At 45.7% G+C, this 17,200-nt stretch overlaps 1 protein-coding gene and 1 long non-coding RNA gene across 10 annotated transcripts in view; one reads left to right on the forward strand and one right to left on the reverse strand.

The window, feature by feature from the left end:
- Positions 1 to 6,863, reverse strand: part of LOC127490328 (uncharacterized) — an 85,162-nt gene extending 78,299 nt beyond the window's left edge. Inside the window, exons 1-2 of one of the 2 annotated variants that reach the window (XR_016230370.1) lie at positions 6,619 to 6,863; positions 5,378 to 5,617 (exon numbers count right to left, since the gene is read on the reverse strand). This is a non-coding gene — a long non-coding RNA (uncharacterized LOC127490328). Of the gene's footprint in view, positions 1 to 5,377; positions 5,618 to 5,894; positions 6,050 to 6,618 lie in introns of those variants that run through there. The other variant, XR_016230371.1, reaches the window with a different exon arrangement.
- Positions 6,144 to 17,200, forward strand: part of LHCGR (luteinizing hormone/choriogonadotropin receptor) — a 53,398-nt gene continuing 42,341 nt past the window's right edge. For 7 of the 8 annotated variants that reach the window (XM_089327676.1, XM_008254429.5, XM_008254430.5 and 4 more), the window contains exon 1: positions 6,145 to 6,381. In XM_089327676.1, coding sequence (XP_089183802.1) covers positions 6,224 to 6,381 — 158 coding nt within the window. In that variant the 5' untranslated portion in view covers positions 6,145 to 6,223. Of the gene's footprint in view, positions 6,382 to 17,200 lie in introns of all 8 variants that reach the window. The other variant, XM_089327678.1, reaches the window with a different exon arrangement.

The raw sequence follows: 17,200 nt of genomic DNA on the forward strand, positions 1-17,200 counted from the left end.
TGTGTTCTGGATGCATCCAAGGGCAAGTCCCACCTAGGATGGAATCCTGGTACAGAGCCGAGGGAAAGGAAGCTTTCTGAAGGGACTCCTCCCTTCCCTGTAAGAGGTCCACTCCTGAGCTCTTCGAAGTTAAAATTCAATAATTCAGGTGAAGATATAATTGACTAAAAGTGCTCCTGCCCTGGGCTATATTTTCATTTTCAAAAAGGAACATGGAAAGCGCAGCACTTAACCTAACAGAATATTGACAGCATTGGAATTTCTAGACCTTGAGAGATGGAGGAAAGATGAAGAGGGATCCAGATGATTTTCCCATCACTGTCAAGTCCACGCATTAAGTCTGCTCCACGGATGCGAAGGTCAGGTCCGGCTTCTAGTCTAGTGGATGGGTTTGTCATAAAATCCAAGTGTATGAAAATTTGTAAACCAATCTGTTTCTTAAGTTTGTACTTTCAAAAACTTAAAAAAATAAAATAAAACCAGCCCACTGCATACACTATGGCTCTTTTGGAGATCCCGAATGTGTATGAAAAGTTCTGAGAAACGTCCTCCAGTGAGCCTTCTGTCACTTTTGTAACTCAATTTCCCCCAAAGCTTCTTGAGCTTTGACACCTTTTCCCTGAACACAACCAATTAGCATGGCAGGGAACCAGTATCCTGTGGTTCACACTTTGATGAGTACATCAGTTTTTTAAAAATAAAATTGTTTCCCTGTTGATTTATAGCTTTCTTTTAGAAGCTTTTCTTTTTATTTGACTTGGTTCCATCTAATATTTTAGCTTGAAAGTTAATTTCTAAACCAAGGTTGCAGTTTACTGAAAATATTCCTTAAAATGAAAAGAATACTTGGCAAATTATTTAGTAAAATGCCTCTTTCCTATACAGAGGCATAACATGGTTCTTCAGACTACCTCTTGGTGTACTCATTCATTCATTCATTCATCCACTCACTCCCTCAACCTGTCTTAGTTCATTCAGTGATTCCCAGCAGAACAGTGATAAATGTTGCCCAAGCAACAAGGAAAAATCTACTGTGTATATAATGAGTCTGGGATAGGTAAGAATATTAAAGCCCTAGTCCTCTCCTACCTGGAAAGGGATGAGAGATGCGGGCAAGTCAAATGAACACAACGGAATTTTTGTTGCAAGTAAGAGGGATTCAACCATAACTAGTTCAAACAAAAGAGAGAATGTATTGACTCATTATACAGGAAGTCTAAAGGTAGGACTGACCTTAAGCACATTCACTTCTGTACAGTCAAAAGTCATTATCAAGACTCTGCTTGCCCTCACTTGTTTCTCATCTGTTTTTCTCAGCATAGCTTTGGTCCCTGCCAGTGTAGACAGGCTTTTCTCATTAGACAAGGAAAACAGACCCCAGTTTATTCACATAGTTCATGATTAAAATAGTGAGGTCCATTCTATAGTGTTCTCTCTTTCTCTCTCCCTCTCTCCCTCTCTCCCACTCTCCCTCTATCTCTCTATCTCTCCATCAGTTCAGGAAAGGATTCCATGTTCCAGACTACTCATCACATTCTAACCCCTGACCCATCCCTTGAATCAGGGCCCAAGTGCCCATCAGACTGTAGTTTCAAGTTCCTCTTCCTGTCCACAAGAACCCCAGGGCAGCATTCAAGGTGGCACAGCTGATCTGTGGTTTCCTGCTCATAAACAGTGAGAAAAAGATGAGATTTCCAAGCAAGCAATGGAGAAGCTGCATGCATTTCAGAGCATAACTTTCAGGGGTTATCCTTTTTGTTGTCCTTGTTTTGTTTTGTTTTGCTTTGTTTTGTTTTTTGTTCCAGGCAGCAAAGTGAACAATTCAGAGGCATAACTGTATTTTTCTTTCTTTTCTTAAAATTTTTTTCTTCCTCTGACCTATATTCACCTTCTCTTCCAAGGGAAAGGTAAAACCACTGCTTTTAAGAAAGAACTATCAGTTACAGTACTAACAAAGTATATGTTCAAGGATCAGAAAATTTTGCCTATTCTACTTGAGGGTTTTTTTAAACTACTTTGCTAACATTCTCCAATTCCAACATCCCAGTGTGACATCAAGTACTATTGAGTTTTGACCTAGTGAGACATAAAATAGATTCCATGATCTCATGACATTTCTCATTCTAAAAATAAGTAAATTAGATTAAAATAAGTAAACCGATTGCTACTTAAAAGGAAAAACTCATCAAAAGAACCAACTAATTAATTTTAGACATTAAACACACCCACAATACCATTTGTATGCATACACTTAACCACAACAGGTTTCCTTAATAATGCATCAAAATTGTTAGGCTTCATGCAAAGTCCTTAATAAAGATTCTTGAGCTTTGTCTTCCTAAGGCAAATAGAATTCCAGAATCACCATTTTGTGTTTTTCAAATTGTGCTTTGGGAGCCCCATGCATCAAAGCCACACAGGTGAGCCTGTTGAAATATAGATCCAGGGCCTCATTCCATGACTATTGTATCAGATTCTCTTGGGGAAGTCCCAGGAATCTGTTTACAAAGCTCCACCAATGATACTTCTGTACTCTAAACTATGAGAAGCTCTACTGTAAAACACTGGAGAGTTTTATTGGAATTTCTGAGTTGTAATGTCAGATACTCTTATAGTTCTAAGACAAAATAAACTTCCGGTGAGTTCCGTGAGCCTTATTTTGTCTGTATAGTGTAGTTAGCAATCCTGTTGTGTGGAGCTTGGTTTTGAAGTTCGGTGACAGTTAGATGAAACAGAAATCCTTCAGATTTAAAAATACTCTTAAATAGGTCGCATATTAATAAGCAGGACAGGTAAATTCCATTCTAACAAATCTCTATGATAATAACAAGCAATTCAATGCAATTTTCTTATTAAGAGTATATGACAAGGACTTATTGTTGATAATTAAGATTCAATTGAGGGGTCGGCACTGTGGCATAGTGGGCAAAGCTGCTACCTGCAGTGCCAGCATCCCATATGGGTGCCAGTTCGAGTTCCGGCTGCTCTGCTCCCAATCCAGCTCTCTGTTATGGTCTGGGAAAGCAATAGAAAATGGCCCAAGCAAGTCCTTGGGCCCCTGCACCCACATGGAAGACCCAGAGGAAGTTCCCAGCTCCTGGCTTCAGACCGGCTCAGCTCCAGTTGACGCAGCCCTTTGGGGAGTGAACCTGTGGGTGGAAGACCTCTCTCTCTGTCTCTCTGCCTCTGCCTCTGCCTCTCTGTAACTCTGACTTACAAATAAAATAAAAATAAATAATCAGGCCGGCGCCGCAGCTCAGTAGGGTAATCCTCCACGTAGCAGCGCCGGCACACAGGGTTCTAGTCCCGGTTGGGGCGCCGGATTCTCTCCCGGTTGCCCCTCTTCCAGGCCAGCTCTCTGCTGTGGACCGGGAGTGCAGTGGAGGATGGCCCAAGTGCTTGGGCCCTGCACCCCATGGGAGACCAGGAGAAGCACCTGGCTCCTGCCTTCGGATCAGCGCAGTGCGCTGGCCGCAGCGCGCCAGCCGTGGCGGCCATTGGAGAGTGAACCAACGGCAAAAAGGAAGACCTTTCTCTCTGTCTCTCTCTCTCACTGTCCACTCTGCCTGTCAATAAATAAATAAATAATAAAAGACAAAGATTCAATGGAAATTAATCATAGATAGTAAAATGTTATGAAAACTCATTATAATGGTGAATTTTCTCCCCAGGGAACAACCATACTTCTTCATAACCAGAATATCACTTCCAATCCAAGACACATCATAAGGAGTTCACATGTACAACCTGATTCCTCTCCCCAGCAAGATGAGAGCAGCTGCTCAAAAAGTGTTTACATATTTAGGGATTGTGAATGCCAACCTCTGCCCTGGTAGACGAGGATTGCAGAGACCAAGTCACGTGGTTGATGACAGAACCAGAAGGAAACCCAAGTGTCCTGACTGCCCAGCCTTCCCCTGGAGGAGAAGTGGAGAATTAAATGATTCTTCCTGGAATATCCACTGTTGTAAAAGACCCAGAGATCAGTGGGAGCACCTATTCCTTTTATATAACATCTACACTATGAAGTCGAAAGAAAATGCCACACAAAACATAAGATTTAAAATAAATGCCCTTCAGTCACATCAAATTACTCATTTGTTCCCTTCTCCAGTTCAGACTGCAGGGTAGAAACTTTTTGAAAAGCCTGGTGCCCCCCAACTTCACCATCAAAATCTGACAAAGTGAAAAGGGGAGGGAACACATAATCCCAAAGTAGTTACCAAGTTACTTGATACTTATTCAGATAGGTCCAGTGTGGTTGAGAGTCAGTTCATTAAACTAGCTTCAGATGCTTACTGAACATCTGCTATGGATTTGAGCCCAGGTTTCATTATATCATTCTATGACATGCACTGGCAATACTAAGAAGAATAGACAGAGGGAATCTAAAGTACCCATAGCTATGTATACAGTCAGGTGCTAGGGCCACAACCACTCCACTAGGTTGAGTCAAAAAGGACATCGGGCTGGGTCTTGATGCACAGCCAGGAGTTTACCTAATGGAGTAGTGGAAGAAGACAAGAAACTCATTCCAAGATATGAAACTTACAAGGAGTCTACAAGCACCTGGAGAGAGGGATCTCGAAAAGCTCATATTTTGGGCCAGTGCCGTGGCTCACTGGGTTAATCCTCCACCCGCGGCGCTGGCATCCCATATGGGCACCGGGTTCTAGTCCCAGTTGCTCCTCTTCCAGACTAGCTCTCTGCTGTGGCCCGGGAGAGCAGTGGAGGATGGCCCAGGTGTTTGGGCCCCTGTACCCGCATGGGAGACCAGGAGAAAGCACCTGGCTCCTGGCTTCAGATCAGCGCAGTGCCGGCCGTAGCAGCCATTTGGGTAGTGAACCAACGGAAGGAAGACCTTTCTCTTTGTCTCTCTCTCTCACTGTCTAACTCTGCCTGTCAAGTATAAAAAATAAAAAAAGAAAAGAAAAAGAAAAGCTCATATTTTAGACAGAAGTATTGGCTTTGTGCCATTTAACAAAATCTGAGCAAAGTCAAACAGTTGTTTTAAAATTATAATAATCTACCTTCTTGGGACTCAATACTGGCTGAGGGAGCCTGCCTTTGAGTGTTGGCTTCAGAAACAAAGAAATTCATTCTTCTGCTTCCTGTGTTAAGAGCTTGACACGTATTTTGAGCTCTCAAAGCACACCTCTTCCAGTAAAGACTGCTAGGGTTTCCAGAATTCAAAGAACAGCATTTTTATAATCACATTAAAGAGGAGAATTATGCATCTCTTAGAGCGACTATAGAATATCTCTCTTCTAAGACCCTTGGTATGTAGCTCATACAGTAGGTTTGTGTGTGTGTGTGTGTGTGTTGCATTGGTGAGAGAGAAGATGATAGACGTGAGTTCAAACAGGATTCCGATTACCTTTAGCTGTGTGACACGGCTCTCAGGACATCATTGTTTCCTCCTGTAAAGCCTTGCTAATCTAATGCAAGGCTTAGACATGATGCAGGGCAGAGCACCTGTCACACCGGACCTGCCGCTGGAGAACTTGCTGTTAACAGGGTAGCAGTTTCATTCACTTATCCAACAAATCTTTACTGAGGACTTAACCATGCAGAAGCCCGAGGAATACAAAATTAAATCTGAATTAGATCTCACGACCTATAGAAGATAGAAGCAGATAGCTGTATTACAAGGAGGAAATAGTCACTGATCGCAGAAGGACTTGAAATGATGGGGAAGTTGGGAGGAGATTTCCTGTAGCGTGGAGGGACTTGATGGGAGCAGAAGGGCAAGGATTCGGGGTTGAGGACGAAGGAGAGAAGCTCTGAGCTGGGCACTTTGGATCCCTTCTGCCAAGGGTATGGCAGGTATCCACCTGACCACCTGACGGTCTCACAGATGAAGTAAGAGCGATCCGGCAGGTGCCGCGACTCACCCAAGTTCTGGCTCAGGGTTGCAGCCCAGCAGGAGAGTTCAGAACCTCCTGCCTCCAATCCAAAGCACTCGCCCGCCGCGCCACCACTCCCCCTGCTAGGAGTAGGGCCATCTGCAGACATAGAGGACAGGCCAGCGCAAAGCAGTAGAAAGGCAGTGATGGGGTCTCTGGCCACTCTCCCGGGGCCAGGAAAGCAGAGGCTCCGCCGGGGGGCGCGGAAAAAGGGGAGGGCAGGGGCGGACCGAGGGGCGGGCAGAGGATGCGGCCGCACTTCAGGGGCCATCCAGGACACTGGCCCAGTCCCAGGAGCCCGCTCAGGCTCGCCGGCCATGGGGCCGCGGCTCCTGGCGCTCCGGTTGCTGCTGGCGCTGCTGCTGCTGCAGCCTTTGCCCCGAGTGCTGTACGGGGCGCGCTGCCCGGAGCCCTGCACCTGCGCGCCCGACGGCGCCCTGCGCTGCCGCGGCCCCGGGCCCGGCCTCACTCGACTGTGAGTACGCCCTGCTCCCGCCGCGGCCCCCTCCACGCGCGACCCTCACTCGCCCTGGGCCACCTTCTTCCCTCCTCGTTTGGTCCCCTCCGTCTGGAAGGTTATCGAGAGACTTGGTCCCATCAAACTTCCCCACCTTCGAGGGTTGTGAGAACCTAATCTTTGCCCTCCGGCGCCCCTAGCAGCCCCAGACCGGCTCTCTGTCCCTAAATGGGTTCGCAACAGTGGGCGTGGAACCTGGGCGTGATGCTCCTCTGTCGGCAGCAGCCCGTCCCGGAGACGTCTTATGCAGGTTGGCTTAGGTTACGGTGGCCTTTGGCACTCTGGGCCGGTTGGGAACGAAGTGCCCATGACCCACGGTCCGAGTTACTTGGTCCGTCAATGGGTCTGTGCCCCCTGCATCCTTTGAACCTGCGAGCCCTTGCTCCACCCCCGCCCACGCGTCCTTGCTCTTCAATCTGAGCAGTGGAAGGCCTGTGTGCTGCCTCTGTATCTGTGAGCAGGTAGAGAACTCTGTGCCCGGAAGGACGGGGTAGAGAGAGGAGCCTTTGGTCCTGGGCGTCACGGCCGAGCCTGGTCGGCTCCCTTTCTTTAAATATGAGTTCCACATATTAGATTAGCCCATTTCTAGAAAATGCCCAGATGGACTAGGAATAGGTAAGTTGACAGGGGGTGTAGTGGGGGTAGGTGGCCGGGAGGACTACTCATGGGAGTGGGTTTGGCCAGTCATGAAAATTTTCAAAAATTAGACTGTGGTGATGGTTGTACGTGGACTTGGTAAAAATCAGAGCGCTGTGTGAGGCTCCCCCAAAAAGTTCATGGCAAATGGAATTAAAAATTGAATTTCTTTGGGTGCAAAAAAACTTTGAAATCCATGCAGCATTTTTTTTATAATATGCATTTTCCACGAAATTTCTGAAGACTCCTCTCACACTTGGGTGAATTTTGTTACATGATTTGCACCTCAGTAAAGCTGGTAAAAGAGAGAGGGGATGGCGGGAAAGGGGGAACCCCTCATTAGAGATGATGGAATTCGATGCTGGGAAGGACTCACTGCCCTGTCTCCTTTGCGACCCAGCCGTCTGTCTGGGACCAGAATGGACTCACCTTCCAGCAGAACTGGGCCCCTCCTTGTGGAAGAGTTAATGGCCTCTGGGAATATTTGTGATTGAGAGATACAGTTTAAGGGTTGAAGGGTTTATATTAATTAGCCTCGATTAATTACCTAGTCAACTCCATTCCCTGAAGGCAATGACCATGCTGATAGAACTTGTTTCAATCAATCAGCAAACCCATGGAAGCTGCCCTGCCAGCCCCAGCCCTTGTCCCTCCCTGGCTAGCTTCCCACTTGCTCTTCTGAATGACGGGCATCTGGCATTTATCATCCAGATTAGAAGGACCTAAACTCAAAGAGATGGGATAACTTGCTCAAGGTCCCACAGTTGTTGGATAGCAAAGATGGGACTTTATCTGTTACTTATCTTTTTTTTATGTGCTTGTCTTTGTAAGAGAATTTCCCTCTGCAGAAGGCTAAAGTGAAAAAGTCAAATGAAATGTTTTCTTGTCCTGCCCCCAGAGCATGGTTGAGAGAAGTCTGGAGCTCCTCAAAGATCTTTCTAGGGTGGCTGGGTTTGGCGTGGAGGTGGGAGAGGGGCACAGCCTAAGTGCAGCAGCACCCAGGCTGGCAAGTCTGGTTCTAAGAGCTAATTCTCCAGGCTCTGAAGCCCCTGTACCATCCACGAGGGATTCCAGAGAGTCCTTCCCTCCCTCCCTCCCTTAGTAAATGTTAGTTTATTTCACTATTTGGTTTTAAAAGAAGTGAGGGAGAAGGTACATGGATTACAACTATATATCGCTAACAAGCCCACTGCTGCAAATTTTGAAAGTGACATCATTCAAAAATGTTTATATCTTTCCTTCTCTTCTACATGTCATTAAAAGCATAGGTATTTAAAATCTAAGATGTGACACACAGGCCCTGTCTTAGCCCCGACCATCTCCTAGACAGTTAGGCTCCTGAGCCAAGGGTGGTGAGCTTCACAAACTCCTGAGGACCAATGATGGAGAGATGATCTTGACCTTCATGGGAGATGCCTATGAAGGCAGAGGCTATGTAGGCCAAAACAAGGCAACCCCTTCGGCACAACACAGGGATGCCAGCACCCATACGACAAGAGAGATGTATGAGGCGATCAGAGGGATGGTGCTTTAAGGCTATGCTCCTCACTGTGATCCCTCACCAGCGGCAGGAGCATCACCTGGGAAACAGACAAGCACATTCAGGCCCAGCCCCATCTACTGACTCAGAAACTCCAGGCAGGTCGGGTAGTCTACAGAGTGACAACGTGCCACAGGCAGTTCCCATGCCTGCTGCTCAAGTCTGAGAACCAAGGTACTGCTCGCCACACAGGCGGAATCTCGACAAGCAAGGAGTAGGCTTCCCTAGGCTACACAGTTCTCTTCCTCATACACCTCACGCGAACACAACATCTGCTTATTGCAAAAAGGCAATAAAATTGCCACCCCAAACTCGAAGACAGATATCAAATAAGCAGGCTTGAGGAAAGAGAAGGATAGACTGAAGATACGAGAGTAGGAGGAGAGCATCATTCTAAGACCAGGGGGAAGGGACAGAAAGAGTGGGGATATTAGCCAGAGTTGGGCAGGTAAAGCAATAGCTTAGTATTGAGGCAAAGGACAGGGAAAGTAGCTGAGCTCATGCTGAAGTCTTCTTTTCTGAGGGTGAATGAATGAACAGTAAGTGATAATTACAAGACAGAGAAATGCCGTGGATAACAAGTTATCAGGAGTACCTAGGAAAAAGAGAGCGAAATGATCAGCTAAGGCTCCCAGCACACGAGGGCTGTGGTCATGTATTCGCTTACCAGGGACTGGACTCCAAAGGGACAAGGGGAACGCTACAGGTTCTGAGGACTGAGGGAAGCAACTACTGCAGAATGCCTTCAAACCCACCAGCAGACACCTGATAGATGCTCATTGTTCTTTAGTCATTTCAAACCTCGGTAACTCTGCCTTCTAAGACCTCTGTCTAAAGTTATTATTTGGTTTTAAAAGATGAAGGGGAAGAGTACCTGGATTATAACTGCTTTTCATTAGCAAGCCCACTGCTTGCAAATTTTGAAAATGGCCTCAAACTGTTCATATCTGTCCTCCTCTTCTATATTTTATTAAAAACATAGGTATTGAAAATCTAAACTATGACACAAAAAATAGCTTCCCATGTTTTCACTTGTTTTAATTGGAGGGGAAAAATCATAAGAAAAAATAATTTAAAAAAATGTTTCCTTTTCTTATTAATTCCAGGCAACTGGAAGGAGGGAGAGGGGAAAAAAGCTCTCACCTTGTCCATGGTTATATAAAGATCTTTGTCTCTATGACAACAGAAAGGTTGATCTGCTTGATATGGAAACAGCTTCTGAAAAATCTGTTAGTAAGAAAAAGCTAATAATAATTACAGCAATTTATTTTTTGCATGTTGTGCCTACTGAACAGAAATTAAACTTTTGGGTTTTATTATAAGATAAAATCCAGAGACTCTGGAAGGGTGAAACGTGTGTGTCCACCAGTACAGTGTCACAGGAAGACAGAGAGTCATCGCTGACATCTTGCCTGCATGTCTTCCTCTTTTGCTTCCATGGGAAATCAGGGTTGGGACAGTGGTGCTCAGTGCTGTGGAGGAATGCTCATGTGAAGGGCGTGGTGCCTGTCCTTGAGGAGCCCATAAGCTAGATGGAAACACACCCCAGATTGGCGTGGGTATAGACAGGCAACGAAGCTCTAAGGGTTCAGACAATGGATGAATGCCTGCAGACTCCAGTCTCCAAAGAAAGCCTTCATGAGCAAAGGGGCAGGAAGCTGAGCTGGGAAGGAAAGAGTCCAGGTAGAAGAATCACACACACAGGTGACCAGTGAATCTTTGCTGAGGAGGAACAAGGTAGAATGAATTCTTCCATCTTCATTCTTCTCCCAGGCTCTTTGGGGAATTTTTTTTTTTTTTGACAGAGAAGATATAAAATCACCAGGAATATTTGATTAAATAGCCCAGAGGGTCATGTGAGAAAAATCCCAATATGTATTTCTTGATTCATGAGCTTGCAGTAAAAGTCATTCTTGGATGGTTGGTTGTAAAGGCTTCAAGTCAAAACCATGATTAGAAGTCACTTTGCTATGAAGCTTTCCCCAGTGTCTACTGGGTATACACACACACACACCCCCACTGCCTCTAGCTTCTCCCACCACGTACCTGCTTGGATACCCTGTACTTACATATATTGTCACATATCCCACCATAATGTAGTCATTTATTTCATGCGTGCTACTTTTGTTAGAGCAGGTTTCTGGACCTCAGCACTATTAATACCTGGGGGACTGTTTTGTACATTGTGGTATGTTTAGCAACAGCTTTGGCCTCTGACCACCAGATGCCAGTAGGACTGCCCTCCCAAACTGTGACAGCCACTAACGTATCAAGGCATTTGCCAAATACTCCTTTGAAAGACAAATCCTTCCCATCCCTTGGTTTTGAATCTTTGTACTAGAGTCAGAACTACTTGGGGGCTGGTGCTGTGGTGCAGCAGGTTAAGCAGCTATTTTCAGTGCTGGCATCCCACATGAGGGCCAGTTCAAGTCCTCGCTGCTTTGTTTCCAATCCAACTCCCTGCTATTGCATCTGGTAAAGCAGCGGAGGACGACCCAATTGCTTGGGCACTGCACCCATATGAGAGACCCAGAAAAAGTTCCTGGTTCAGTCCCAGCCATTGTAGCCATCTGGGGGAGTGTACCAGCAGATGGAAGATCTCTCTCTCTCTCTCTCTCTCTCTCTCTCTCTTTCAAATAACTGAATAAACCTTAAAAAAAAAAAAAAACTACTTGAAGAGGTCCCATTCAACTCAGGAGTCCCAGAATTTTACATGTAATACAATTAAAATATTTACCCAGCTACATAATAATTGAATAGACAGCTGAAGGATTAATAAATTGATGCAAAAACAAATATATTAGTTATTATATACTAAACCCAAATGTCCAAGACTCAAACTTGCTCATATTAGAATATCCCATCTAGATTATTTTAACTTCTCCTGTTTGTTTTTAATTCACTCAGTAGAATAGAATCAACCCATAGCCCAAGATCTTTAAAAACAAATAAACAAACAAAAAACAAAAACAAGAAACCTCACCAAGGCAGCCTGAACTGAGATGGATAGGAAGTACAGGATACCAGGAAATAATCCCCAGGAAAAAAATCCACAAGCCAGAGCAAAGCCTACTAAGTTCTTGCAAAAAGAACTCTGTGGCCCTACTCTTAGTTTCCCTGCAGCTGGGCCAGGGAATTCAGAAAGCTTATGTCCCTCTTCCCTACCAACGACCTCTCTTAAAAAAAAAAAGGAAAAAGGCTGGGGTGGGGGAGGAACAGAGCCAATGGTTGATCTTGAACTTCTGATCAGATTCAGCTCTCACGCTTGGGAGGCGATTCTTAAACCCAGTTGTGCCAATAAAGGGACTCATTGCTGGAAGTCTTGGACAGACCAGATTTTCTCAGTTGAAAGATCATTCTTTGGGGGAAAATGAATGAGGGCTCCTGGCAAGACACTCATCAGACGTGTAGAACCCAAGTTCACATCCAGATCCCCGAGGCATCCGAGCCAGTCCTCACCTTGTGGAGCAGTAACTCCTTTGGTTTTCGCTTCCTTATTTTTTTATTTCAAAAGTAGCAAATGAGATTAACTCAGGGTTCACCTCTGGCTGCTTCCCAAGGCCCTCAGGTTGGCTCCTTTCCTTGTCTAGAAATGAGGCACCAAACGTCTTTCCAAAGCGTAATCTCCCAGAATGGCTACAAGACAGTGTCTTGGCAATGTACATTTTCTGATCTCACCCATGAGGTTTTACTTTTTTTTTTTTTTTAAGATATTTATTTGCAAGGCAGTGACAGAGAGAGAGAGATCTTCCATTCACTAGTTCACACTGCAAATGCCAGAGCTGGGCTGGGCTGAAGCCAGGAGCCAGCAACATAATCTGAGTCTCCCACATGAGTGACAAGGACCCAAGGACTTGAGCCATCATCTGCTGCTTTCCCAGAGGATTAACCCGCTGCACAACTGTGCCGTGTAGGATTCAAAGCCAGTAGAGTTACTGTGGTGGAGCAAGGCCCTGAGGCTCACATCCAGGCTGCAAAGGGTTGGTTCCGTAGGAGTATATGTGCTCTGTTCCAGCAGTTACCCTGTGTTCAAGAAAAATCACACTTCATGGGGTCAGCACTGTGGCATAGTAGGTTAAGCCTCCGCCTAGCATCCCATATGGGCACCAGTTTGAGTCCTGGCTGCTCCTCTTCTAATCCAGCTCCCAGCTGGTGGCCTGGGAAAGCAGTGGAGGATGGTCTAAGTGCTTGGGCCCCCACACCCATGTGGGAGACTTGGAAGAAACTCTAGGCTCCTGGCTTTAGATCAGCCCAGCTCTGGCCATTGCGGCCATTTGTGGCATTAACCAGCAGGTGAAAGACCTCTCTTTCTGTCTCTCCACCTCTCAAATAAAGAATATTTTTTAAAAATCACACTTCATGCAGATGCTAGCAAATTTTCCACCTGCCTTTTTCCCCCACTCAGGAAAGGAATTAAAATAATCCCAGCCTCCAAACAGGAGGGCTCTCTGACTTGGTGGGCAGCTTCTAGGTGTTTGTCCACAGGGTCCTCATTTACTGCCAGCTTCTGCCTCCCTGGAAGAGGCCACCCCTCCCTGGCAGGAAACCACACACAGCTGCTCTCTGTGTGACCTGAAAACCACAGTTCTTTGAGGCCACTGGAGCCAACTTCAGAGGAGTCCTATTTATAAATAAAACTCAACTTCCAGAATGAAGGTGTCCCCCCTCACTGCTGACTCTGATGTGGGGAGGTTGCCCCTGGACTCTCCAGTCCTGAGCAGCGGGGAGAGCAGTTCTGCACACACAGGGCCAGAGGCTCTGGGGTGACAGGATGAGGTCCAGCAGTCCCCGAATCATCAGAATTGATCAAGGAGATGCATCGGGGCAGCCGTGGGCTCTGGCATCAAGTCCCCGTCCCTACTGTATAGGTTTGATCCTGTGATGGAACCTCTGTGCCATCCGAAAGGGGCCTGAGGGGGCTCAGTGTGGCGAAGACAAACAGGACCACAAGGTCAGACATCCTCAGAAATAAAGGCTTCCCATAATTACAGAGCATTATTGTCACAGTCTGATGACGCAGAGGAGGCGGAAAGAACCACAGCCCTTGTGTGAGGTGGAGCAGTAAATATCTGCCATGCAAGGGGCAAGCTGGATAGCACAGTCTTGTTCCTGGGAGGTGTTAATTAGAGGAAATGACCCACCAGGTCTTCTCAGTCTGAGAGTTGATAAGTTCGAATCCCAAAATAGCACAGCTCATTATTGCCTGGAGTCCAAGAGTTTGGTCCTTTCAGCCCAAATTGAACCACCTCTAAAACATACCTAACACCTGATTATATACTGGCTGGGGTCCTGCTTGCCCAGCCAAAGCACCTAGAGAGAAAAGCTAATGGTTCCCGGCATGCAGGACATAGAATCAACCTGCTCAACTGATGACACTCTTACCATGATGCTTCCAGACAAGGATTTTTGGTTTTTTGTTTTGTTTTGTTTTATTTTGTTTTCTTCATTTCTTTTTGCCAAGCAGCCACATAAATAAATGCCTACCAGGGCAGGTGAGTTCGTGAAAAGGGAAGGTGTATATGCCAGTAATCTCAGTCATTTCGAATCTGTCCTCTCGGATGAATTAAAAGCATTGGGTATATGTGTTGCAGCCAGCTTTTACAAGATCACTCAAAAAATAGAAAAAAGGGGTTTGTAAGCATCAGAAAGAGAAGCTTGTAATGAGAGAGCTTCCAGAAGCAAATCTGCAATGTCACCGCCCTGACAACATAATATTCTCCGCTTCTGAAAAATATTTTTGAGAAATCATTACAGATGACACAGACGTTCCCCGGGGGAAATTCAACATGTAGTTTTATTTACCAGAGCTATTCTTGTCATGTTACATTATTGGTAGGAGGATTTTAGGTTGGGCAGTAGAGACTGGGTGATTTTGCTTTGTGTCCTTTAGAAAACTTTAAATGGGTTTTGAGTCGGGGCTTAGATGTGTTTACTATTTTCCTCTGAGGCTTCATGTTTTTAATCTAGTCATTGCACAAATGACTTGGAAAATCCATTATGCAGGGGATCTTCTTAACATCGTGGTTACGTGACCATTCATAAACGCCTCTCAGCTTCTTGGATGCTCTGAAGTGGCTGTCACGGAGAAGAGTCATTCAGACTGCACTTTCCAATGAGAGAGTTCCAACTGACCCAACTTTTTAAAATCAGGGAGCACATGCAGACTCTGCAGAGTGGCTCCCTGGAATTGAAACATGTAATAGAAGGCTGCTCCTTACCATTTCTTTCAAAGACTATCAGACGAGACCTATAAGAGATCCAAGTATCTGACCCCAAAAGAGAGGTACCATGTGGGGGTGTTGAGCCTCACTCTTGGTCCTCTTGTGTACAGTGAGTGGAGAGTGAAGAGTCAGGAACAGCTCACTGGCTTTATACAGACTGACCAGTACCCTCACTAAACTGAAGAGCCAGTTCCAAACTACGGAACGCATTCACCCCTCTCCCCTTCGAAGAGAGTAGAGTTGCCACTAGGTCTGACCTGTGTAGCTTAAATCTTTCCCAGGGAGCAGCTATAAATTAAAAGTCCTTACGAGTTCTTGTGCTGGATCTTGTATTAATGGTATATATACTTTTTTTTTTTTTTTTTGACAGGCAGAGTGGACAGTGAGAGAGAAAGACAGAGAGAAAGGTCTTCCTTTACCGTTGGTTCACCCTCCAATGGCCACCACGGCCGGCGCAACGCGCTGATCCGATGGCAGGAGCCAGGTGCTTCTCCTGGTCTCCCATTCGGGTGCAGGGCCCAAGGACTTGGGCCATCCTCCACTGCACTCCCTGGCCACAGCAGAGAGCTGGCCTGGAAGAGGGGCAACCGGGACAGAATCCGGTGCCCCGACCGGGACTAGAACCCGGTGTGCCGGCACTGCAAGGCGGAGGATTAGCCTAGTGAGCCGCGGCGCCGGCCCAGGTATATATACCTTTGCTTAACCTCAAAAAGCTACAGATTTTACAGACTGCATACATTTTGTAGATTGCAACCCAGGCAGTCTCTAGCTCCAGAATCAGCATCATTAATACCACCATACACTGCTTCAACAGAGAAAGCACATGCAGTTGGCAATAGAGCCACAGCCCATGAAGTCTGTCACACCTGGAGTGGACCTGTAACCGAGGCTGGGATCCAGCCACGGCCAGCAGAGATGGGTGGGGAGGTGCAGAGGGTGGCAACAGTGTCCATGAAGGTAGGAAGCTCAGGATACACAGATAGTCTGATTCATCTAGGGAGGCGCTGTCCAGGAGAAACAATGTGAGTCACACGAGTAATTTACAATTTCCAGTAGCCACACTTTTAAAATCAACTTTAATAAAAGTATTTTACATAATCCAGTATATGCCATCCATTATTCTTTCAATATGTAATGCAAAAATTATGAGTGCAACATTTTACATTCTTTCCTCTTACTAAACTTCTAACATCCAATTTGTGTTTTAAATTCAGACTGGCCATATATTAACCCCTCAGAGGTCATATGTGAGTGATAGCTGCCACACTGGACAGTTTGGGTCTAATGTATTGCTTAAACAAAGGGAAGAGAAGATATTGAGCATGCAAGTGACATAGAGAAATCTAGGGTAATCTAGATTGGGCAGGGGGAAGCCAGGATGGAGTGAGGGAAAACAGATTAGGGTATTCTAGAATGGGCAAGGTAGAGAAAAAAAATGGCCTGCAGGGACAGTGGGTGAGGAATAAAGAGCTGGAAGCAAGAGACAGTATGAAAGCAGAAACCACCAGAGACTGAGTGTTCCAAGGTGGAAGACAGGAAATATCTCTACAGGACATTTAGTAAACTCAGCTCGTAGTGCAGGGAAGAGTAGCACAGTCACTAAGTGCAGGGCATGACACAAGTGAGGAAAACCACTCTGGTGGACTCCAGAACTTCATGGAGAAATAGGAATCTGAGCTGCACCTTCACGGAGCTTGCACACTTGACCTCAAGAAGCTCATGGCTCTGTTCAGAGGCAGAGATTCCGGTTTAAGAATGAAACAGAGAGGATCAGACAGGGTGTCATCAGCCAACCCCCAAATGAACAGTGCTGGTGGGATCTGGCTGGTGGAGGACAGAGACTGAGGTGACCCTCCCTTCTCTAGTCCAGGTCTACCCTTGAATTGCTGTGCAGTTTTAGGTAAGTCATGTCCCCTTTCCTAAATTGAAATTCTTCCTCTGTAAAGTTGAGGGAGGCTTGGACCAAAAACTTGAAAGCAACCCTTTTCACTCCAATCTCAGCCTCATACCATGAGTACTTCAGGGGGTGGCCAAACCATAACCCAAAGCACCTGGGTATATTTTTAAGGCACATTCCAAACTTTTCTGATGTAAAAGCTTCACATACTAGATATGCATTATACTGACTTCATATTTCAGTGAACGTGGAAACCTCAGTTCCCTCTTGATAAACTCCAAAGACAAAATGCCAATAAATGAAGAAATTTACATTGTTGCATTCCCTGTAACAAAGTTACCAAATAGATCTATGCCTTGGAAAACTCGGAGATTGAAAATCACTTGAAAAGGAGACCATTTTTATTTCATTCCAAGATGAAAGCACGTTTATCATAATTACTGAACAGAACATAGAAATTCTTTAAGTCTCCCTTAAATGCTG

The sequence above is a fragment of the Oryctolagus cuniculus genome, chromosome 2, assembly GCF_051225735.1.
Source record: "Oryctolagus cuniculus isolate XC-2025 breed Fujian yellow rabbit chromosome 2, ASM5122573v1, whole genome shotgun sequence".
Lineage (NCBI taxonomy): Eukaryota > Metazoa > Chordata > Mammalia > Lagomorpha > Leporidae > Oryctolagus > Oryctolagus cuniculus.